General features: G+C 36.8%; 2 protein-coding genes across 2 annotated transcripts in view; one reads left to right on the top strand and one right to left on the bottom strand.

Annotated features, from left to right (window-relative positions):
- LOC140846791 (bromodomain adjacent to zinc finger domain protein 2B-like) overlaps window positions 1–24,199 on the bottom strand; it is a 108,062-nt gene that overhangs the window by 11,215 nt on the left and 72,648 nt on the right. The window contains 9 exon segments of the mRNA XM_073224498.1: window positions 3,483–3,627; window positions 4,562–4,624; window positions 9,550–9,757; window positions 10,562–10,636; window positions 11,508–11,722; window positions 12,670–12,924; window positions 15,174–15,314; window positions 19,019–19,084; window positions 20,718–20,783. Coding sequence (XP_073080599.1) covers window positions 3,483–3,627; window positions 4,562–4,624; window positions 9,550–9,757; window positions 10,562–10,636; window positions 11,508–11,722; window positions 12,670–12,924; window positions 15,174–15,314; window positions 19,019–19,084; window positions 20,718–20,783 — 1,234 coding nt within the window.
- Window positions 1–24,199, top strand: part of LOC140846851 (doublecortin domain-containing protein 2-like) — a 159,622-nt gene that overhangs the window by 95,877 nt on the left and 39,546 nt on the right. The gene's annotated exons all lie outside the window — the stretch shown is intronic.

The raw sequence follows: 24,199 nt of genomic DNA, 5'->3' as shown, positions 1-24,199 counted from the left end.
TTCCTTAGGATATATTTCCAGAAAAGAACTGAGTCCTAAGATATTACTTTTCAGAGTTTTTGAAATACATTGTCAAATTGCCCTCCAGAAAGTCTTACCCAAGAGCATCTGTTTGCCTACACCCTCAATGAAACTGAAGACTATCAATAACTTTTGTCTTTGGCAATATCCGGGAGGTGAGAATCTAAACTATATTTTTTTCTGATCATTAATAAGACTGGATATTTTTCTGTAGGATAATAGGTATTTCTCCTTTGTGAACTTCTTGTTCATATTTTTGACCAGTGTTTTAAAAATAATTTATAGGAAGTGTTAGAAAAATATAAACCTACTTTAATTTGAAAAACGATGTATGTTCACAGTAAAATATTCAGTAATGAGAGGATAAAGTAACCCTTTCCTGCGCTACTCCCTCCGTTCTTATTTCTAATCTTCAGATGTAACTATGGTTAATCAATCATGTCCATACATCCTTTGGGAAATCTTACATGCATGCACTATTAGTTTGTGCTGTTACATAAATGGGATGCTCCTGTTTTCGGCAACATTTTTATTTGGATAAAATCCAAATGCCTAAGGAAGGCCGCCAACACTGTATGATCTGGTTCCTGAAAACCACTCTTGTCCTTCCTAACCTTGCTCACCTTTCTCCCTTTTTTCAGCTTCTCAAACATGGTAAGTTATTTCCTTTCTTGGGGCCTTTGCACTGGGTGTTCCTCTGCCTGAAATCCTGTTTTGTTGACTGGCTCCTTACCCTTCATGTTTCAGATTAAGTATCACTTATTCACAAAGGTTTTCCCTGATTACTCTATTTCAAGTAGGGTCCCCATCTTATTATTCACCTTAGAATATCATCATCCTATATGTTTCTTTCGCAGAATTTACCATTATACACATTAACCTGCTAATTTTTAAATATTTCATTCCATACCCCACCCACACACTACAATTTAACTCAACAAACGTTAAAGGCAGAGCAATGTTTATATTGCTTTTACAGGATCCCAGCTACCTAACATGGTGGCTGCTATGAAACTGGGGCTCAATAAATACTTTTTTGGATGATGAAATAAAAGGATGGCTTTACTATTTTCACTATATACCTTAGATTGCTTTCCATGGTGAAACATAGAACTGTACCACATTTTCCTTCAATTAGCTGCATAATATTCTTATATGGATATCATATTTATTCATATATCCAAAGCTGTAAAATTTCCTTCATTTTGTACAAGTTACTAGCTAGCAAGGAAGTACTAATATTTGTGCTTGATTTATTCTGAGAACTAGTATCTCAAAAATCACTTTCATATATCCAAAAACAAACAGATTGACCAACCACACTAGGTCTGAGACTAGTAGGGGGTTTCGGAGGTGATACATTTTAATAGCCTTTTCATGGGGTCATTAACTTTAATATCCAAATTCTTACTTATAGACAGTTAAACCTCTCATGAAAATGTAAAATTATTTTTAAAAACTTGGAAGTTTATAAGGATGTAAGTATACAGAGATTCTTTAGATAGTTTTTCTATCACCGATTTCACATAATCCCCTTTCTTTCCAGCCCTTACTATGCTTCCAACAGACACTTAGGTTGGTCCCCTATCTTGGCTATTGCAAATAGCTGCAATGAACATGGGGATGCAGATACTGTTTGGAGTTTACATTTTCATTTGTTTGGATAAGTACCCACAAGTGAAAGTGCTGGGTCATATGCTAGTTCTAACTTTTCTGAGGAACCTCTATACTGTTTCCAATAGCGGCTGCAACAATTTACATTCCCACCAACAGTACCCAAGAGCTCCCTTCTCTCCACATCCTCACCAACACTTACTTCTTGTCTCTTTGATAAGAACCACTCGAACAGGATGAGGCGGTATCTACTAGTTTGCATTTCCCTGACAATTAATGATGTTGAGCATCTTTTCAGGTACTTGTGGCCATCTGTGTGTCTTCTTTGGGAAAATGTCTATTGAGATCTTCAGATTGTTTATTTTGCTATTGAGTCATATTTGCTATTGAGTTCTTTATATACTTTGGATATCAGGCCTTTATCAGATATGTGATTTGCATATATTTTTTCCCATTTAGTAGATTGCCTTTTCATTCTGTTCATGTTTTCTTTTGCTATTCAGGGACTTATTAGTATGACAGTCCCACTTACTTATTGATTTATTAGTTACTTAGTTTATGTTTTCCGTGCTTTAAAATATTTTTATGTTTAAATATTTTAAGCAATCAGTTAAAAAAAGAACTCACTACACTATCCTGTTTAATGAACATTCTGACCCATCCATATTAATCTTTAAAAATAAACACAACTGAAGCCTCTAAGGGCCCTCCCTGATTCTATTTCTATCAGCAACTTGTACCCTGGGAAGGCAGACCGTGACTTTAACGCATCATTCCAATACACGATTTTATACTCATTCTTCATATACTTTGAATCCACAAGAAATAAATTACTGTGCAGAAGAGTAACACTGCTTGTTATATGCCAACAATATTTACATGCCAGCCACTACTCTAAACCATTTTCAATTATTATTAACTGTCCTTTGTGCCCCAAGGGTAGTTACATTGTTATATAGTACCTGTTCTAGACACCTATGTGATGAATCAGTCCCTTCTTCACATTGGACTGTTAAACATCTACATGGATGGCATGGACTAATGTTTTGTTTATCTTTGAACCTCCAGTGCCCAGAAATGCCTGGCACATACTGAGTATTCAAAAAAAAAAAGACGAGTTGAAATAAGTTTTTGCCTCCCTACACCACCCTGGGGCAATGGCTACATGTAAGCACTGACTTGGCACTGTGGCCCCATCAGAATCTAAGCATTTGAAAATGCCCAGACATAGTATTCTGAAACATTCAATTCAAGACAATTTACCGGGCCTATAAATGCACTGTGTACTGCGCTAGTTAATTTAACAGAAACGGAGCCAGAAAAGCAGAATCTAAAGGTAGAATATGAAGGATGTGTGATAATACTTAAGAAAGTAAGAAGTTTGATGGAGAAGAAGGTAATCACAAATTTCAAACACATACAAGACTTCAAGATACAAACACATACAAGTCTTATGCTAAGGGTCTTAGATTTAAGCAGTTTACCTCCAGGGCTACCGTCAGGATGGATGGTTGCTGCAAAGGTTAAAGAGTAAAGCACATGTTGGAAAATTTGACAGTGGGAAGGAAGAGAAATGGAGCAGCAGCTACACAGTCCAATACAGGTAAAGATCTGTGTCCACTAAATGGGTGGATGTCAGAAAGTGCAGAAGAAAAATCATGGACTGGAAAGGAATATTTATCAGTGAAAGGGGCATTATGAGTTCAAAAGAAATGAAAAACAAGGTTTTACAATGTTTATCCACAATGCACATTTGATTCTGGAAGCACACAATATATCAAAGGAGTAACAGGGTTTTAAAACGTATGGTTTGTTATATTACTTTGTAACAGATTAATGGCTCCTACCTGCAGAGCTCTCCATGCCTTCTACAAAAATCCCCCCACACTGGGGAAAAATCCAGTACTGACGTCTGTAACGATCCTGGCCAAACATCATCGAACGTAAAGAGTGAGACGCATCAAAGAGCTCCCTTCTGTACTGACTCTGTTGCTGTTAAAAAATGATGCATACAATTATGCTATGGGTGTTAAGCGCTTTAAAAATTGATATTTAAGTGACTTTATACTTATCATGGCTTTAGAGCAGCTAGATTTCACTATTGAAGAAAGGCAGCAAAAGAACTAATATCACACGTCTGACTTCAGTTCCAGTAACAGTTGTAAAGACAGAAATTACCTTGAGGGTAATTAGAATATTTTTGTTGCCAAGGATTAAAAATGTTTTGTTTTATTAGATATCTTATAGTAAAGCATGTCTTATATTTGGTAATAAACAATGTGATCACGTGTTTCACTGAGCCAAAAAGAAAACTGACTCAATTCTAATGATTACAGTGTGTAACAAATAATACTCACATATACCTGTATTTGCCTATTTTTATACTCATGCTGTAAACCTTAGGCAGCACATGACTAAATTTTGGAATAACTGTGTGATGAATCTAATGACATAAAATGCAGATATCTCATAATACTAATCCTGAAATACCTCACTAATGCTACTGAAATTCGGTTTTACATGAGAAGTACATACATATAGTTTATAGATCCAGTGCAAATAAAACCTACAAATACACTAATGTTAAATAAAACACAGGATGCTGAAACTATTATCATGAAATCTGAATTTTAAAAGTAATGAATTCCAAGAAATAAAACCATGCATTTATTGATATTTTGTATTTAAATAAAGAGCTAAAGAATATAGCTCTTGATTAAGTTAGTACCATGTCTTAAGAGGGAGGCCTTTAACATTGGCAAGAAACTTTCATGGTTTAATTGTGAGAATGTTTCTGGAGCTCTCCATTTTAATTACTTACAAGAAGCTTGCTTTTATTTAGCAGTCAGAAAAAAGGAATCCCATACAAGGTGGATTTTTAAAACACTGCAAAAATGATGTAAGCTATAATCTGAAAAGTGCTTACTTCACTCAGTTTTTCAATCTGTTTTTCTAGCTCTTCAACACTTGCTGCTTGGTCACCTTCATCCTATACATGACAAAATACAGTATCATTTACCGGTTTTAAGATTTATTCAATCAATCAGTGGATATTTAATGAAGGCCTCCTATATGCAAAGCACTAGGATAGGCCCTGTGGACATGAGTCAGCCTCAGCTCTCGGTTCTTTGTAAACTCATAATCTGGTAGGGAGACACATGCACATCACACTATGAAAATAAAAACCACTACACAGAGGAAGCCATAGGGACCCCAAAAGAGGTAGAGATGTAAGAGTCATGGAGTTCAGGAGAGGGTGAGATTGCTTTTAGTGGGAATCTTTACCGAGAGAGGCTACATGGAAGAAGTTGTGTCCTCATTAGCTACCGAAGAATGGTTCGGATTCGATCAATCAGAGAAAGGGCAGGGCATTCCAGAAAGAGTCTGATGTATCTTGACATGAAAGGTACATGAAGAGGTAAGACAGGAGATGAGGCAAGGATGAGTTCAGGGTTAAACGATCTAGAGCTATAAATGCTTGACCATGGTCAATAACGTGATCCTTGGAGGGAGGTTAAACGTGAGAACTATGCTTACAAAGATAATACGGCAATAGTCCTAAAATGGCCTGCAGCAGGGAAAGGATTAACATTTGTCAAATCTGGTTAGTATTCCACTGCAGTGATTCAAGAGGGAGGGAGAATGTGGGACTCACATGGGTAAAAGAAACAGAAAAGGAGAAAAGCACATGGATGTACGAGAGTATTACCTAATTACAACTGTTAAGTCATGGTAACTCATGGGGATGAGGCAGAGAGGGGTGAGGGAGACAGAGGAAGGAGTAAATTATGGTAAGAGTTTAAATCTGGGAGACTGCAAAAATACTGGCACCATTCACCGAAGAAGTCATTTTTAGGGCAAAGAAGGTTAAGTTATATTTTGAACACATTGAGCTTATAGAAGAAAAATAATCCCTACAATATATATTACTAATTTCATAAGTGGTACTTTACTGGTGATTACATGAAATGTTTCATTCTAGAAAATGAATATATAGGAGAACCACCATCAAATTATATGTTTTAGAGGGTAAGCATAAAGTAAAAGGTACATGTATTTTCTTTGTATCTTAGCCACGCTACTTCCTATGGGCAAACTACTTAACTCTTCTAAGACTATTTCCTTAACTGTAAATTGATAATAACATTCTCTGTAACATGGGGGTATCTGTGAGGGCTAAGAAAAACAGATCTGAAAGCAACCAGCAAACTTCCAGGCACATAGTGTACAAACTGGTTACTTTCCCTCTTTCTGAAAATTGTATCTAGAAAATGCAGGTACTTCTTAGGTTTAAAAAAGTAAAATTTGTTTCCGGTGCTCATTTTCTAGAAGCATTTTTAAAAAGCCACACTGCCACCAACCACTCATGAGCAGGTATTTCTGGATGAGTAGTTATCTGCCCAACAAAAGGAAATGAAAAGAAGCTTTAGTATTAGCTATCATTTATCTACTTTTCATTCAGTTTAGGGGAGCAAGTTACAGAGGCATTTAGGCACACTATTTGTGCTAACAGTAACACAATTTCTACTTCAGGAAAGAAGCCTTAAAAGAGAACAAGCCCAATGACCCTCAAATAGATAATTACATAATTACATGTCTGTATGGTTCTAAAGTGATCTTTTGACTTGCAGGGCAAATGTTTGATAGGACGCTTACACAAAAATACAATTCAAGCAACAGTAATAAAAAATACTTGCAAAAGACATCAAAGTAACTATGGATCAGTCAAATAAACTTAGTGCTGTTTCTAAGACTCTCCCTAAGATGAAAAGGAAGTAAAGTGTCTACTAAGGTTTGTTTAAAGCAAAGGAGTTTTGACTAATAGTCCTTATAATTTTAAGAGATGTGTAGAACTTGAAAGGTCAGAGAGAAAGGCAAGGAGACTAGGCACAAAGAACTCGTCTCTGCCGTGGTTCTCCATGATTTCCCAACCAAAAGAGAGGCCATTGTATGTCCCTATGTATCAAAGTTCAAACATCCACATAACCTGTTACCAGGCCAACTTGTGAACTTAGAGCTCAGGTAGGTTTCAACACAATTCGAAGGTTTAGGTATACAGACTCCATGTGCTGAAGGAATGAGGAGTGTGGAGAAGAGGGAATCATCTTTGAGACAAAGGGGGATGGACTTAGTCAAGGGCAGGACCTTCTAACTGAAAGCGATCACACGGGTCTCAACGGAAAGGCTCCCTGAAATTAATCTTCTAGGGAGTTTTAATTCCTGGCACTCTCACTGAACTTTAATCAAGAATCTAAACCTATTTTGAGGAATAATGTAGCTATCTTATCATTGGGCTCATTAAATAGTTAAACTTTTTAAGGCAATTGATAAGTGGCTACCAGTTCTTCATCGTAACAGATAACCCTAAAATCACTTAAAAGAAATGTTATTTTGACTTGTTAGGTCCTAAAATTATTATCTTAAAAAGTTTTTAAACTGTTTTCTCACATTAATAACATATACATTTGCCAGGATTTTGCTCAATGAAACCCTATAATCTAACTATAATTCAATTAAGGTCACTTTAAATGATACATGTGGTTTAAGAGACATTAATGATATTTAAATAATTAGTAACAAATTTTAGTAGTGTTTATCTACCTTGCCCCATTGATTATTTTCTTTATATCTTCAACCCCCTCTCTTACGGACTCCCTTCAACCCGAAATCATATTTAGCCTTTCACATCTCAGTAATCCTTGGTTATCTGTCCCCTTTAGGAACCACCTTTTCCTCTGAGGCACAATGCTTACAGAAGTCATCCTCACCTCCTCACCTTCTATCGTTCTCGATCCGTCGCTGCCTGGCTTCTGCTCTGAGCCGTCTAACGACTGTGCTGCCACTGGTCCACAGGGACCTCTGCCTTGCCCGATCCCACAGACACTTTTGATCCTCATCACACTAGACTCCTGCTACATTAACATTGTTTATCACTCCCTCCTTTTTGAAATGTTCAGTTTTCTTGATTTTTGCTACTACTACATGTGTAGAAAAGAGTTGACATTGCAGGTCTGACTGCTCTCCTTTGAAAGGCCCGCGTACAAGGCTGGTCCCTGGCTGGTGTCTGGGAACTTGGATTTCAGAGGGTTTCCTCCCACGCTGATAGATTGGCTCACTGGAACCCAACTGTGCTAACAATGGGGTGTATACTGAACACGTTTTTCTCCTGGGAGTTTTATACTTGTCATAACTCATTCCTAGGAGACTTAAGCCCATCCTGTGTGACTCCACTGGGAAAAGACTCTTTAACAGTGTGGGTCTGGTTTCCTCTGGGCTGTGGCTCACATGCCTTTTCTCTCTGCTGATTCTGATGTGTGTGTGAGTCTTCCTAGTGAGTCACTGATTCTGGTGATGGCCTCAGAGATCCTTGACCCATTACAGACATCGCCTACCTCTACGATGGCTCCTTCTTCAACAAGAAGCCCTACAGGATATTCTGAAATATTGACATCCTCTGGGGTTCCAACTTCAGTCTACTACTCTGTTCCCTAAACCAATCCCCCTGTACAAAAATCACCCACCTCATGATTTTAAACTACTGTCTGTGTGAGTAACTTCCAGATCTATATGTTCATGACTGAACTCATCTTTAGGCTTTCAGATTCTTATATCCAACTTACTGCAGAACTGCTGCATAGGCACCTCAAACTTAAGATGTCCAAAATAAACCCACCATCATTTCTTGTCTTCCAGTATTGTTCTGCACTCCCCTCCTCCTCTATCATCTATTCTGTTCCTCCTGATTTCTCTAACTCAGTTAATGGCAAGAATACCATGCAGCCTCCCAAACCAGATGGTTGGGAATCAATCCTACCCTTTCATCAACCTACCAGTTCAAATACTACTCATTCTTCTTCCTAAGTATTTACTGAAATCTTTTCCTCCTTCTTCCCAACTACCATCAGGCTAGTTTGGGACCCTACAACTCATTAAACTCTTGCAACATCTCCTGACTGACCTTCCCACCTCTGATCTTGCCCTACCCCAAATCTATTTCTATCTTCCATGGAGCTGCCATAGTGAGCCACTAAAAAAAGCAAGTGTGACTCTGTCATTCTGTTACTTACAAAGAGGAAGCAATGGCTTCCTCCTACCAAAAAAGTGTAAATCCTAGTTCACAGTTGTTGCTAGGAGGCTCTCTAATAACAATGAAGCACTGTCAGTCACTTAAAGTGCATTGTGGTTTCAGATTTCTACGTCCGTTTATGCTGTTCTTTCTGCCTGAGCACTTCTCTACGGGTTCTTCCCCAGGTTAACATCCAGCCCACCTTTTAGCCTCAGCCAATGGGCCCAGAAAGCCTTCGTTGAGGACCTATTCCTCATAAAGGTTCAATGCCCTTCCTTTCCGCCTGCCTAGCACAGAGTAAATAAATACCACCAGCAAAGCAGTTAACATGTAGTACATTACATTTTCTTATGGCAAATCTTCCTCAGTGAGACTGCAAACTGAGAGAGGACTTTTGCTACCTTACTCATCTTTGATCAAAAGTGCCCACAACGAGGCACATAATAAACTGATGCTTGGGAAATACATCAGTTTCACTAAATGTGACAATAATTTCAAGGCATGAAGTATTGTACACATACAAGCTAGTATTTTACCAGAATGAAAGAGGATAACTGAAATTAAGCATCTACATGGTTCTTTGAAGAACTCTCAATATGTTCTATAAAAAGAAAAACTTGACTTTGTTTATTCAGTGTAAGCCCATCCCATGTGTGGGCAATTATTAAACCATCACAAAAAACTTTACGAGGTGATTGTTATAAATATTCATTTTCAGATGAAGAAACTGAGGCAAGTAAGCGTCAAAATGGAATTCAAACCCAAATCCACCTGACCTCCAAATTCTGCTGTTTTCAGTATGTTATGTTAACTTTGTCAAGTAATAAAATCTACCTAAACTTGATTACCTCATCTTCACAGACATCCGTTTTCTTTCCTTTTTTGTCTTCCTTGGCTTCCTCCTCCTCCTCGTTGCCATCAGCGTCACTGTCCCCACCCTTCCTTCTTCGCTTGCGTCCTGCTGTGGGGGTGGCCGCCGCGTGCTGCTCTTCTCCAAGATCGATGCCACCTGAAGTGTCTCTCTTGCCTGCTTTCTTAGCATAAATGATTCGGAGCCTTTAAAATGTAACACAATTATGATGTACAAGAAAACCTTCTCTTCATACTTTTTTGAGAAAATAATGTGAGTTTTAAGCAAAAATGCCTTATGGTGAGTAATAAGTCAATGGCAATAAAATTAGAATTAAGGAAATTTAAGAAATGTTTCCAGAAATTACACAATATATTGACTTTTAAGAATTATTCTGGATCTCTTTGGAATTAGAATATATTTAAAAAATAAAACTTAGCTGAAAAAATTAACTCTAGCAATAACCAATGATAATTCCTGATCCCATGCTATCAGACTGAATAAATTTCTGTTCAAATTATGCAAAAGAAATATCCTCTTACATAGAAATTGAGTAATTTCAGCATTATATTTCCTGGCGGGAAACTAATTAAGCTTTAATTCTGAATACACACATTTGGATATTTTAGACTCTACAAAAGCAAACTTTAATTAGAAAGCAATTTTAAAAAGTGGCAGTTCTAAATAGATTCTACTTATGACAAAAGTAACTTGATAGCCAACAACAATCTTAGAAAACGTGATTGCTTCACTTCTTTGGGAGCAAAAATGTAAACTGACTTTTTTCTAAGTTTGAAGCGTAAGATGTTCAATGACTCTAATTACAACTTCTGTCCATTGTAGACTCTCACCCTAGGTTTTATTAATTTCTTAATTCATCTTAATTAAGCTTTACCTTTTTTTACTTCTTAGACATAATAAACTTTAAATTCTGTGTTTGGCATTTATGTTTTACTGGGGAATTTGTACAATGGGCAACAGTATACTAACTTTAATAAAACAGCACTTACTTGTGGAGTTTACCTTCTACCATCCATTGATCTCTCCTCAAGTTTGACATATAATCAGCGTTCTTGTCAATTTCACTGTCAATGCAAAAATTTATTACAATACAGAAATTAATCAATTATGCAATATGTTAACATGGTGAGTAAACTGTTGCCATTTCTTGCTAAGTAAAAGTGATGTCAATGAGTAGCGAAAACAAGTGAAAAATTATATCAATACAGTGTCACAGCTAAGAGATGTACAGAAGAAAGACTTAGTATGTCCACCAATGGTAGAAAAGCATGGCTCTGAAATATACAGATTGATCCTTTTCCTAGAAAGGAAAAGAACTAAAAGTAACAATAATTAAAATATGTAAAATAATGAATAGAAAGAACAAGATGAACATGGATTTGTTCACCAAAACTTGAAATACTAGAGTGCAAAATTTACTTTGACTCTTAAATGTAAGTTTTTAAAAAGTACAATACATCAATAAACTAATATTAAACTGTTATTAGCACATAATAAAATAAAAAGCTGGATAATTCTATTAATGGCTATGAAGGAAAATCACATAGTTATTTATCACTGAAAGATGTCAAAGAAAGAAAAAATGCAGGATTCTTGCAAAGGTGCTACCTTCTGGTGCCATAGTAAGAAAAAACTATTTTTGTTTCCTTATATGAATAATTAACAGAATTATTAAGTAAACAAAATGGTTGCAAAGAACATGCAGTAAGATCCAAATATTCTTTTCAACAGACTGCAATAAATACATTAAAATAGTAGTAGTAGTAGTAGCAGTCATCTCTGAATGGTGAGATTGTGTAATTTTTTTTTCTTTGTGCTACTCTGTAACTTTGGATTTTGCATGGGTAATTTGTGTTACTTTGTCATATAAATTATTTCAATTAGACAAATTGAGAACAGGAAGGAAGCACCAGAGAAGTCCAGGCCCAGGCTCACCTGGCCACCCCCCTGCTGCAGGCCAGCTCGCTGATCAGGAGGGCCAGTGCCGAGGCTTTCTGGGCCGGAGTGTGGGCCTGGAAGGCCTTGGTCCTCAGGCTTTCGGTGAGCTCAGTCTGTCCACAACGGGCCTCCAGAAAGATCTGCAAGATCTCAGAAACATTGTCTCGATTCACACCAACATTCAGTAAATGTTCTCCAAGAGCTGTTTCGGCCTATAAAAGTTTGGCATTTTTGTCAGTATTGATCCTAACCGTACAGAGCATAAAAACAATTAAGATTTTGAAATGTCTTTAATTATATTATCTGTATATTACTGAAAAGGGCTTTATTCACACTTTAAATGAAGTGAAGATAAAAATAGACAACAGATGATAGACAGGTATTTGAGTACTTGCATCTTTCTATTTCTTCTTTAGACCCTTGGTTAACAGGCAGGAAGGAGAGTATGAGAACTGATGAGTAGATACCATACCTTCTTTGACTATAGAAACTATCTCAAGCTTTCTAAGGCTTTATCTAGACGTTCTATCACTACGGGTTGCCGGAGGCCCAGGGGCACTACTGTTGCATTTTTCCAGCTCTAGAGTGTCATGGACTTTATTGTCTGGTATACTAAATAGGAAAATGGAAGAACAAGCAACTGATGCACCTGGAAACTTCTCTCTCCATCATATTATCTACAGCAAAGCTGACTGAAATGTGTATCTTAGCTGGAATTATGATCAATTTGAATTTCTTGAGTATCCACTGAGAGGTACAGAGTCTTAACATGCTGATCTTAGAGGTGCTGCCATTAGCCTCAATTGTTCACAGTGATTGAGAGCACACAGCATAATTTCAAAAGGCATACATAAATTTTAATTCTTTATGATTAATAAATTCTCTTTTGCTGAGTATCACTTTCCTTAAGTCAGCTTGGTTTTGGCCAAAAGCTAGAGAAGAATAAGAGTAATCTGGGAATATCTACATTCCCTAGGCTTTATGAACCAGGTTTTCCTAGATGTGGACCATTTGCAACTGAAAGCAAATCTACACTTAACTTTGTGAGATGCAGAAAAAACTAGATCAGTGTATACACTCTTCTGCTAATATGCTAAAGCCAGTTATCAGTGCACTGAGGGTACAAATTAAAATAATTTTTTGTATTTTCTTTTTTTACCTTGTATCCTGTAATTAGACCTGGATCACACACAGCAGCTGACAGGAGCCTCACAAGCAAATCTTGTACTTTATGCATGCTGTCCCCTAGATTCAGCAATCCCTCCTGAAGAATACTGAGGTTTGGAATATCAGTACTCACATTAAAGCCTAAAGCTTTACTAAAGTCTCGTAAGAACTGCACCACCATGAGACAGTTGGAAAATGTACTTCCAGAGAGAACAAGTCCTGGAATACGAGGCAACTCTGGCAAAGGCTGAAAAATAAAATGAAAAACTAATTAACTAAAAAGGCTATGACTTCAGATCTTCTGAAATAGAACAAGTTGCTGTCTTTCTTTGCTCTTGAATTCTACCAGTGGTTTTCTGTCTAGACTGTGGATTCCCTGAGGGCATTTCTGCAACCCCATAATACTAAGCACGGGATTTTGAAACCAAGCAACCATCAATAAATTTTAGTTGAACTCAATACAAACTCAGAATTCTGAAAAAAGGACACAAATTTTAATTAACATATTGATAGAACATGGGTTACATAACTGGAGCAACATAAGAAATAAGCATTTCAAAAGTACTTGGCCATGGACATACTAAGTAGGGCACGTGTACTAATTTCTTCTAATGATGGAGACTGAATAATAATTCACGCTTTTTTGGTAGCTCAAAAACTACCGTGTATCTATGGGCCGATGGGAGAATGGTACCATCTTTGGCTAATTAATACAGATAAATTACTTGGTCCACATGACCAGAAACCATGATCCTATCAAGAGCCCAGTTACACTGCAACTAATAGTCTCTAGGCTTGTAGCAAAACACTAATATTGATTTTCAACACTAAGATTAGAAAGCAGCCTCTTGCTACTTCTCAAATATGCTCACATATTAACATTTTAATGACAAAACTGTAGTACCAGTTGTCTATTTAAGAAGTAAATAAGGCAATAAGGTCCATGAATGAGACTTAATAATAGTATTTTAAATTTTGATTAGAAAAAAAATTTCTATTTCACTGGTCTTTGTTAAACAATGTTCCTCCACCCTGCACTTGCTGAAACAACTATCCAATGACCTTTTCTAGTAATACTGTGTTGAAACACAGAGCTATGGATAATATCTGACAGCATACAAACCTTACATGTTCCATTTGAAAACCATCTAAGTCTGAATCTTTTTTCTTGAACCATATCAGACATACACATACCATATGATTAAAAAAATTTATATAACAAAGCTAACAAAAGTAAGGCTTAAAATGGACTTCTATATTTGATTTATTGCATATGGATTTAAACAGAAGTAACAAATTCAAGAAAATAGAGGTCATTTAGGATTTTTAAAAAATTGCTCACTGTGAGCCTACTAAATGTGTCAACTAAACCTATGTACCCTCTCTGGACGTAGGAAAATTTAAACATCCAGTTTTACTAAAACTAGTATTTATACTTTTATTTGCAGTTAAAAGCATTTGTGCTAAGTAAAAATATTATTATAACTAAATCCCCACTAGGATATTTTTGCATTAAGTGCTTTAGAAAAAGCTGAAAAGAGAAAATCATTCTTTGTATTATCAGATGAACATGGCATATTATATAGATGCTATTGACTAATTATAGTATTATTGACAGTATTACAGAAATATGTATTATTGATGATTTTCTAGAAATACCATCTTAACTATAGCCAAACATAATTGATTTCTTCTAATAAGTATGTAAATTATGCCAGTTAACATGATTATCTCACTCTTTCCAAATTTCTACTTTTACGTATTTTAGCAACATCACACGTCTGTGAAAACAACAGGAGAGAAAATACATGAGGTCCTCTGACTGGACACATTTCTTGGCTTTCAAGGTGATAAACAGTATGGACCCTGGAGTTTAACAAATTGGAGTTTGGGTCCAAGGTGCCACTTATTAGTTCTGTCATCTTGGGCAAGTTCCTTCACCTCTTTGTGTCAGTTTCTCACTTGTAAATGGGCATAAATAGCTCTTCTACAGGATTGTGGTGAGGATTAAATGGGAGAATTCATACATAAAAAACATTTAGCACAGTGCCTGGAAAGTAGTCGACATACTCAATGACAGTTAGCTAACAAGTCTAAAGCACTGAAGGAGGTTGCAGATTATAAATCCTGATTTATTTAAATATCTAAGGGGGTTTGAGGAGAAGGTAGATCTTTCTGTATCTAAACATATAGGAAGGACCAAATGAAACAGAAATCTTATCTACGTTTATCATTCACCCTTGTAGATTTGTACAGTGTTTTTATTTCAACGAAAAAGATTGGCAGCACTCCACCACTTATTTAGAACTTCCATTCCCAGTGCAGGAGGTCAGTAGACTTACTGGCGGCCATCCAGGAGAAGCACACTGACCTAGACAGAAATCCGCTGCCCAGCTGGAAGGGAAAGCCTTCGTACTGGCAGCTCTGGCAGACGAACGAGGTGAGAACACAGGAAACATTAAATTTAGTAATGAAATGGTTTACATGATAAATTACCTTTTGGTCTGCTAAGCACATGTCTTCATTAGGCTTCTTTAGTTCTTTTGCAATTTCTAATTCTAATCTTCGTTGCTCTAGTTTAAGCTCTTTCTTTAATCTATTCTCATCACGTTTTTCTTGCTTCGACCGTTCTTTTTCCTTAAAAAGAAAACCATGCCCACATAGTCTCTTTAACCATTATTATGTTTGAAAAACCTTTAGTTAAAATTTAAAAAGTGATCTGTGTTATGTCCATGAACAGAACTGTCCAAGCAGGTTTAGCAACAGACTTAGGATTGCATAGAAATAACTTATTTTGCTTTTCAGTATTGTCACTCTTTGAATTTCAAAATAATCTTATGACTGTATATATTTTTCTGCAGTTGATCCTTGAACAGCACAGGCCTGAACTGCATGGGTCCGCTTATATGCAGGTTTAAAAAAAATACACACACTGGTAACTTTTTGGAGATCTGCAATAATTTGAAAAAATTTTCTTTTCTCTACCTTTATTGTGAGAATACAGCATATAATACATATAACATAAAATATGGCTGATGATCTGCTCATGTTTTCAGTAAAGCTTCCCAGTCAATGGTAGGCTATTATGAGTAGGTAAGTTTCTGGGGAGTCACGTGTTATATGCAGAGTTGTTTCCTTAATGTCACATTGTTCAAAGGCCAACTGTGTGTTCTGTGTGTGCGTGCGTGTGTATTCTTGGGCATCATTTTTAACTAGTGATACGCAGTACTTTTTCCAATTAAAAAACCATAGCTATAATATGGAACAGAAGGTAAAAGTGTGGTCAATTTTTAGGATAAAAGGGAGATTTCCAAGAAATCTTTGAAAATAGTAGGATCTTTAACACTTGGCGACAGGCATCCATTTTTGTTTACTAATACAGATACTTCAAGGGAAACATGGTGTCTCTAAATTCAGTGAATTTAGTGAACTTATCCACTAATTTAATTTATTATTTAGTCAAATTACTCACTAATTTATTTAGTGAATTTTAATGAACTGTATAGGACTAATGCAAATCCTGTGGTTCTGGTGTAAGATGACTCAAGAAACCAGCTTCAAATGGCATGTATAGACGGTCACAACCCAGCCCCACCCAAGGTCAGCCTCCCGGCATTCGCCAGGCCCTAGTCACACTGACACAGCTGGGTGGAGAAAAGTCAGCCTGACAGTGTGAGGCACTGCTTGGATGATGATGTGATGATGCTGCTGAAGATGGAGGAGGAGGAGGAGAAAGAGGAGGAGCAGCAACAAAGCTAAGACAGGTGTTCATACAAGGTGAAAACTGACTCCCTCTGCCCCTTGTCTTCCCCACCCCAAGGGCCCTGACTCAGTCATCAGGCTGTACCTTTGTGTATGTCATCCCCGCCCTGCTTAGAATTCACAGCTCCTCCTTCTCAACACATAAGCCTTTTTTTGTTTTTTTTTACTCTTCCCACAACTACTTCAGGCACTTTAATATTTCTTTCTTGGCTTCCACATAATACAGCATTTATTGAACTCTGGGACAATTATTTGTTTAATGTCTCTCATCTTATTGTGACCTTAGAGTGGACTGAAGAACTAATTTATTTACCCGTTTCTTTATGCACCTATTCAATTCTCAGCTGTACAATTTGCCAGGCACAGTTTTGAGTGATTTTTATCCTTTTCCCTGACTCTCAAGTCCGTATCATTTCAACATTCCTCACCCACTGGTCTAAATATTGTTTTTATTTATGACTACAGTAATTATCTGACTCTAACAGACATATTTGGTGTGCTTTAGCATATAAAACTTATTTAAGCATGAATTAATGATTAATTCTACAAATGCCACATAAAGATATGTCAACATCCGTACTAGTAGTCATTGAAAATATTAAATAGCCAGTCTTTTCTCTACTTTTTATATTTTATATCACGGACAAACATAATTGATGTTTTCAATTTTCATTTATACACAAACGTTGTATCCAAAAGCAGAGATAAACACATTTGTTAATAATACTCAAGTTGTATTTAGGAATTTTTAAGTATCTGAAATCACAGAGTCACGAAACCAATTTTTAACCCCTCAAAAGACCCTCAAACAACATCCCGGTAATTAACAGTAACTATTTTTATTACTGGTAAATAACTGATAAAGTTAGGTTTTTGTTTCTATAGGCTTCACCTTTTAATATTGAAACAAAGAGAAAGTTATAATCTAAGGACATAATCAGATTTCAGATGCCATTTGAAACTTATAAACAACACAAAATAGCTTTAGGGAGATCATTCTGCTCGAGAAACACTACACAGTACAAAGCATTATCCAACACTTTGCATTTCTGAGTTGGGGGATCTGCTACTTAAAGAGCTAAAGACATCACAAAAAACCAATATATAAAGAAACAAATATACACATACAATAAAAGTACATGTTACATACATATATCTGTGCTAAACATTATTTCATATAGTCATTTTGAGTTTTTATTTTGAATATAATTGATACTGGTATACCATCGCAGCATTTATTTAAAAGAAAATAACATGCTGATTCAAAATGGATCAAAGACCTTAATCTAAGTCATAAAACCATAAAACTCTTGGATGAAAACATTGGGAAAACTCTTTTGGACATAAACATGAGCGACTTGCTAGTATCTCTCGAGGCAAGAGAAACAAAAGCAAAAATGAACAAGTGGGACTATATCAAGCTGAAAAGCATATGTACAGCAAAGGACACCTTCATTAGGAAAAAAGGAACCCTGCAGTATGAGAGAATATATGCATAAATGACAGATCTGATAAAGGGTTGACATCCATAATATATAAGAGTTCACACACCTCAACAAACAAAAAGCGAATAATCCAATTAAAAAATGAGCAGGAGCTGAACAGACAGTTCTCCAAAGAAGAAATTCAGATGGCCAACAGACACATGAAAAGATGCTCCACATCGCTTGTCATCAGAGAAATGCAAATTAAAACCACAATAAGATATCACCTCACACCAGTAAGGATCCCCACCATCCAAAAGACAAACAACAACAAATGTTGGCGAGGTTGTGGAGAAATGGGAACCCTCCTACACTGCTGGGGGGAATGTAAATTAGTTCAAACATTGTGGAAAGCAGTATGGAGATTCCTCAGAAAGCTCAAAATAGACATACCATTTGACCCAGGAATTCCACTTCTGGGAATTTACCTTAAGAATGCAGCAGCCCAGTTTGAAAAAGACAGATGCACCCCTATGTTTATCGCAGCACTATTTTACAATAGCCAAGAAATGGAAGCAACCTAAGTGTGCATCAGTAGATGAATGGATAAAGAAGAGGTGGTACATATACACAGTGAAATATTATTCAGCCAAAAGAATAAAACAAATCCTACCATTTTCAACAACATGGATGGAGCTAAGGTATATTATGCTCAGTGAAATAAGCCAGACAGAGAAAGACAAGTAGTAAATGATTTCACTCACATGTGGAGTATAAGAACAAAGAAAAACCGAAAGAACAAAACAGCAGCACAATCACAGAACCCAAGAATGGACTCACAGCTACCAAAGTGAAAGGGACTGGGGAGGATGGGTGGGAAGGGAGGGAAAACGGCAGGCAAACAGAAAGCCGGCCTTACGTTTACCAGGCATAATGTGGGATGGGGGCATGCGGAGGGCTGTGCTACCCAGAGAAGACAAGTAGTGATTCTACAACATCTTACTACGCTGATGGACACTGACTGTGATAGGGTTTGTGGGGGGGGACTTGGTCAAGGAGGGAACCTAGTAAACATAATGTTCTTCATGACATTGTGGATTAAAGATAACAAAATAAATTCAAAAACTAAAAACTCTGACTGTCCTCTAAATTTACCTGTTTTCGTTTCTCAGCCTCCAATAATTTGACATTTGCAGCTCTTTCCTTCTTTATCCTTTTAGCCTGTGCATATAAAATAGGTCTCAAAGTCATGCAACAGCACCACAACCTGAAAATAACCTCAGACTTGAAAATGGAGCTCCAAGCCTCGCAAGGTACAAAACAGTATGTAACATGTATGCAATTACAGATTTCCCCTCAGTTTGTTACATTTAACATACTAATTTCATTTCTAACGGATAGATTACAATTAAGATATACAAAAAAATTCTTAAATTCGTAAGAGTATATGTCAGGTTTTTTCCTTCAAACTCTGTTAAAAGTCTGAAATAATTCGAGTGTTATTTTACCTTAAAACTTAATCACAGAAAAAATGATATGGCATTTTTTGCTTTTTCTTATTTTTGAAATAAAACATGATCACTGTAGAAAGTTTAGAAAAACGGGATAGATTTTAACAATAAAGGTTAAAGGACAAATAAGTAGCATTTAAACATGCACGTTTCTACTTTACTTGAACATTCTTTTGTAATACTTAAAATTTGAGATAAATCCTTTACTTAAATAACTTAAATGAAACATTAAACCCAGTTTAACCTACTGTGGTTAAATTGAAGGGTTTTTTTCCCTAATATAATGGAAATACAACCTTTAATGAAGCACACTCTGCATATCAAGCTCATGCTATCAAATTTGAGCTTTATAATCTTAAAGTCATTAACTAGTAGCTTCATAATTATCTAGTAGTAATTGCCAATGTACTTTAATATTTTCAATTTGGAGGGTTTTAAAATTAATTTGAAATGCGTAAGAGAATATGTATATATATTTTTAGAAGGAAAAAACCTGTAACTGTGAAAACCTCAGCTAACCGCATTCCTCAGGGAATAAGCCAATTTTTCTGGCAACAGTTTCCTGAACAGCTAAGGGTTTGGATTGTAATCATTTCCAACATTAAAAAGCTTATTTTGGACAAAAGTACTTTGGATAATTTTGAGACATATACACGTACAGCTTAGACACAGTACACTTAACATAATCTCGCTTTTTCTTGAGGACTTGGGCAGTTATTCTTGACATCAGTTACTATACTAGAGTTTGGTAAAAGAAATGCCTTTTGGCCATTAAGGTGTTGAAAATTGCTTCCTATTTAACTACCAGATTACAGACTGTTGCTAGGCTTTGGAGTTTCTGTTTTTCCTATTTTCCCTTGCTGTCTTTTAGCTATTCCTTTTGCTGTTGCCAGCATGTCCTTGAGCCCTACTCTGTCAGCCCAGTTCTGTCAGAACTCAGAAAACAAACCTGGTTAAACTGTTTCCACATTGAACATTTACTTCTACTTTTGAATGTTTCATTTCTAAATGAAAAGCAGGTATCTGACTATAAGACTTAATGACATTTTGAAAAGTAGAGAGCACGAGTTTTAGCATATGATCTTTATGACTATATTGGCTATTGAGAGGTTTCCCCTTTCTTTTTTTTCCTTTACTTATTTCCTGGATTTTTACTATTAGGATTAGATAAACTTGCGTAGTAAGGTTCAGGGAGGTCCTTATTCTACGCATTATGTTTACAGATAATTTGTGATGGACATGTTAATGTGTATGAGTGAGAACATACTGATAAAATTTTCATTTTGCAGACTTTAAAATACATGACTGTATTACTTTAATCATATCAAATTTAAGAATTCTACCTCTAGAATTTGCTGGGCTCGACGTTCTTTTTCCATTCTGATTTGTTGTATTCTCCTAATTCTTTCCTGTAGGAAAAATTATGACAATTGAAGATAATAAACTAAATATCTAGGTGGAAGGTATTTAAGTGGAATCAAATAATTAAAGATATAAGTACAGATTTACCAAAGGGTGCCCATGCTGGATATAAATTTTAATTATTTACTTTAACATTACATATATGCCACCTGTCTTAAATTGGTATGACTTTATAAAAATGTCTCAAAACAATTTTAAAATACAAATGCTAAATAAGCATATACAAACAACATAAACCAAGCTGATTAAACTCAAGCCTTTATAAATATTTGCAAGTACAAGTAATACTCATTCGGAAATAAATATTCGACAGACAAGTAGGATAAAACAGTCTAAATCAGGACACCTAAGGCTAATACTGAATTACTGTCACTCATTGCATGAACATGAAAAAAAACAACTACTCTTGCATAAAACAGGTGAGGCACTTGCTCTTTTTCTCACTGTCACAATTAAATTAACAACGCTTAAAAAAGTGCACAGTACATCACGATTGTATGTATTAACAATTGCCGTAACATGATAAATGACATTACTTTCAATAACTACAGTAAGCCAAATACAGAATTTGTAATAACCTATAATTTGTGCTCACATTATCTAAATGTTATGTACTAGTTATTGTTTGAATTCAGCAATCTAAATTTTGATGTTACATTTTCATTTTAAAAAGTCACTGCATATGCTATAAGCACATCATTAACAATTTTATATTCATAAATCCCTTTGAAAGTCCTAAATTGGCACTGATGAGGATATACAGTTTAAAACAAATACATCTAAATTGCCCTACTTGTAAACTGCAGCTGTCCTAGGATTATACTACCGTATATTACCATGCCCACCCCTACGTCCAGATGCTAGTTGTACCTTTTGAAGCTATACTTTAATATTTTTCTTTCTCTTTTTGCATTGATGTTATTGACTCCCTGTAGGGATCCAATGCAGGATAATGAGATTTCTGGAATTTCTGTTGTGATTTTAGAAGACTGATCACATTCTGTAATTTTGCTGTTTGTGATCCTAGGTTTTGAATATTATAGCTCACGAAAAATAAAGATACAAGGTATCTTTTGTTTCATATCCAAGTCTTAGAGAAGGTTGCACTTGATCCATATTTGAAATATTTATTTAGATTAGAACCTGAGACCAAAGTATACTCTGAATTTAATCTTTAATCAAGTCAACAAAAGTTATTTATTAATCTCTTAAGCACAGAAATAGGTATAGAATCTTGGGCTTAACTCACCAGTGTAGAGTTTGTTTTAGTCTGAGTGATTTATAGGGATGTACATATACATTTTTGGTAGTGCTTTTATTAGCAATAGCAGAGATAAGCATTATTTATGAATCATTACATTGGAAGGAGGCAAGATGGCAGCGTGAATAGACTGGGGAAAATCTCCTCCAAAAACCCTACATATTTTTGAAAATACAACAAATCCAACTATCCCTAAAATAGGGGCCAGAAGATACAGGACAACAACCAGGATACATCTACACCTGCGAGAACCCAGCGCCTCGCGAAGCGGGTAAGATACAAGCTGCGGCCCGGGGGAACACGAGCGCCCCTCACCTCAGATCGCGACGGGAGGAGAGGCATCAGAGCGGGGAGGGACAGGGAGCCCAGGGCTGCTGAACACCCAGACCCAGCCATCCACACCAGGAGCGCAGACACACAGTGTGTGGGTAGCTGGATGCTAGACAAACGGGACAGTAAAACCTGCGAGCTGTCCACGCAGCCGGAGCCCCGGGGAAAAACAAAAGGGGGTGCTTTTTGAAAGTCTTAAAGGGACAGGACCCTCACAGCCGGACGGAAGCATCCCAGTGCAATCGGCCCAGAAAGTGGGATCAGGACGTCCCAACCCCCTCGGAGGCAGTGTAGCTCGGAGGCCAATCACGGTGATAAACAGCCTCCCTCCCATTTCCCATTCGACGTGGCTCCGCCACAGCAGAACAGTAGCCTGAGGCCGGCCAAGTGCACGGCACCAGAGCAGAGCTCCCTCCACGACCACCAGGCATGAATAAGAAACCGCGTATGCGGGCAGCTACACAGCACGAGCCACTAGGGGTCACCGTTCTCCCAGAAAAGAAAGGCCACAAATGAGCAAGAAGGGACATTCTCCCAGCCGACATACACACCACCTCCCCACAACTACCTCTATTGCCATGAAAAGACAGAAGAATTTGACACAGACCAGACTAACCCAGATATCCTCCCCTGAGAAGGAACCTGGGGAGATACACCTAACGAATCTCCCTGAAAAAGAACTCAAAATAAAGGTCATGACTATGCTGACGGATCTTCAGAGAAAAATGCAAGAGCTAAAGGATGAAGTTCGGAATGAGATTACAGAAATAAAACAATCTCTGGAAGGACTTAAGAGCAGACTGGATGAGGTGCAAGAGGCCATTAATGGAATAGAAATCAGAGAACAAGAGCGCAGACAAGCTGACACAGAGACAGATTAAAGGATGTCCAGGAATGAAAGAATATGAAGAGAACTATGTGGCCATTCCAAACGAAACAAGATTCGTATTATAGGGATACCAGAAAAAGAAGAAGAGAGAGAAAAAGAGAAAGCGTGCTTAAAGAACTAACTGCTGAAAACTCCCCAAAATTGGGGGAGAAACTAGTTGCTCAAACCACGGAAGCACTCAGAACTCCCAACGTAAGGGACCCAAAGAGGACAACACCAAGACACATAATAATGAAAATGGCAAAGATCAAGGCCAAGGACATAGTTTTAAAGGCAGCTAGAGAGAGGAAAAAGGTCACCTACAGGGAAAACCCATCAGGCTATCATCAGACTTCTCAGCAGAAACCTTACAGGCCAGAAGAGAATGGCATGATATATTTAATGCAATAAAACAGAAGGGCCTTGAACCAAGAATACTCTACCCAGCACGATTATCATGTAAATATGGAGGGAGTAAACAATTCCCAGACAAGCAAAAGTTGAGGGAAATTACCTCCCACAAACCACCTTTACAGGGTATTGTACAGGGACAGCTCTAGATGGGAGCACTACCAAGGCTAAACAGATGTCACCAGAGAAAACAAAATCACAGCAAAGAAACCAGACCAACCAAATACAAACAAAAGGCAAAAAACAAACTCAACTACACACAAAACCAGTTAAAGGAAACACAGAAGTGCAGAGAATAAAACACCCAACATATAAAGAATGGAGGAGGAAGAATAAGAAAGGAGAGAACTAAAGAATCACCAGACAGTGTCTACAGTTGCTCAATAAGCAAGTTAAGTTAGGCAGTACGATACTAAAGAAGCTAACCTTGAACCTTTGGTAACCACAAATCTAAAGCCTGCAATGGCGGTAAGTGGACATCTTTCAATAATCACCGTACGTGTAAATGGACTGAATGCACCAACCAAAAGACA

This window comes from Manis javanica, chromosome 16 (genome assembly GCF_040802235.1).
Source record: "Manis javanica isolate MJ-LG chromosome 16, MJ_LKY, whole genome shotgun sequence".
NCBI lineage: Eukaryota > Metazoa > Chordata > Mammalia > Pholidota > Manidae > Manis > Manis javanica.
The sequence above is the reverse complement of the archived record's forward strand: the minus strand, read 5'-3'. Positions and strand labels throughout refer to the sequence as shown.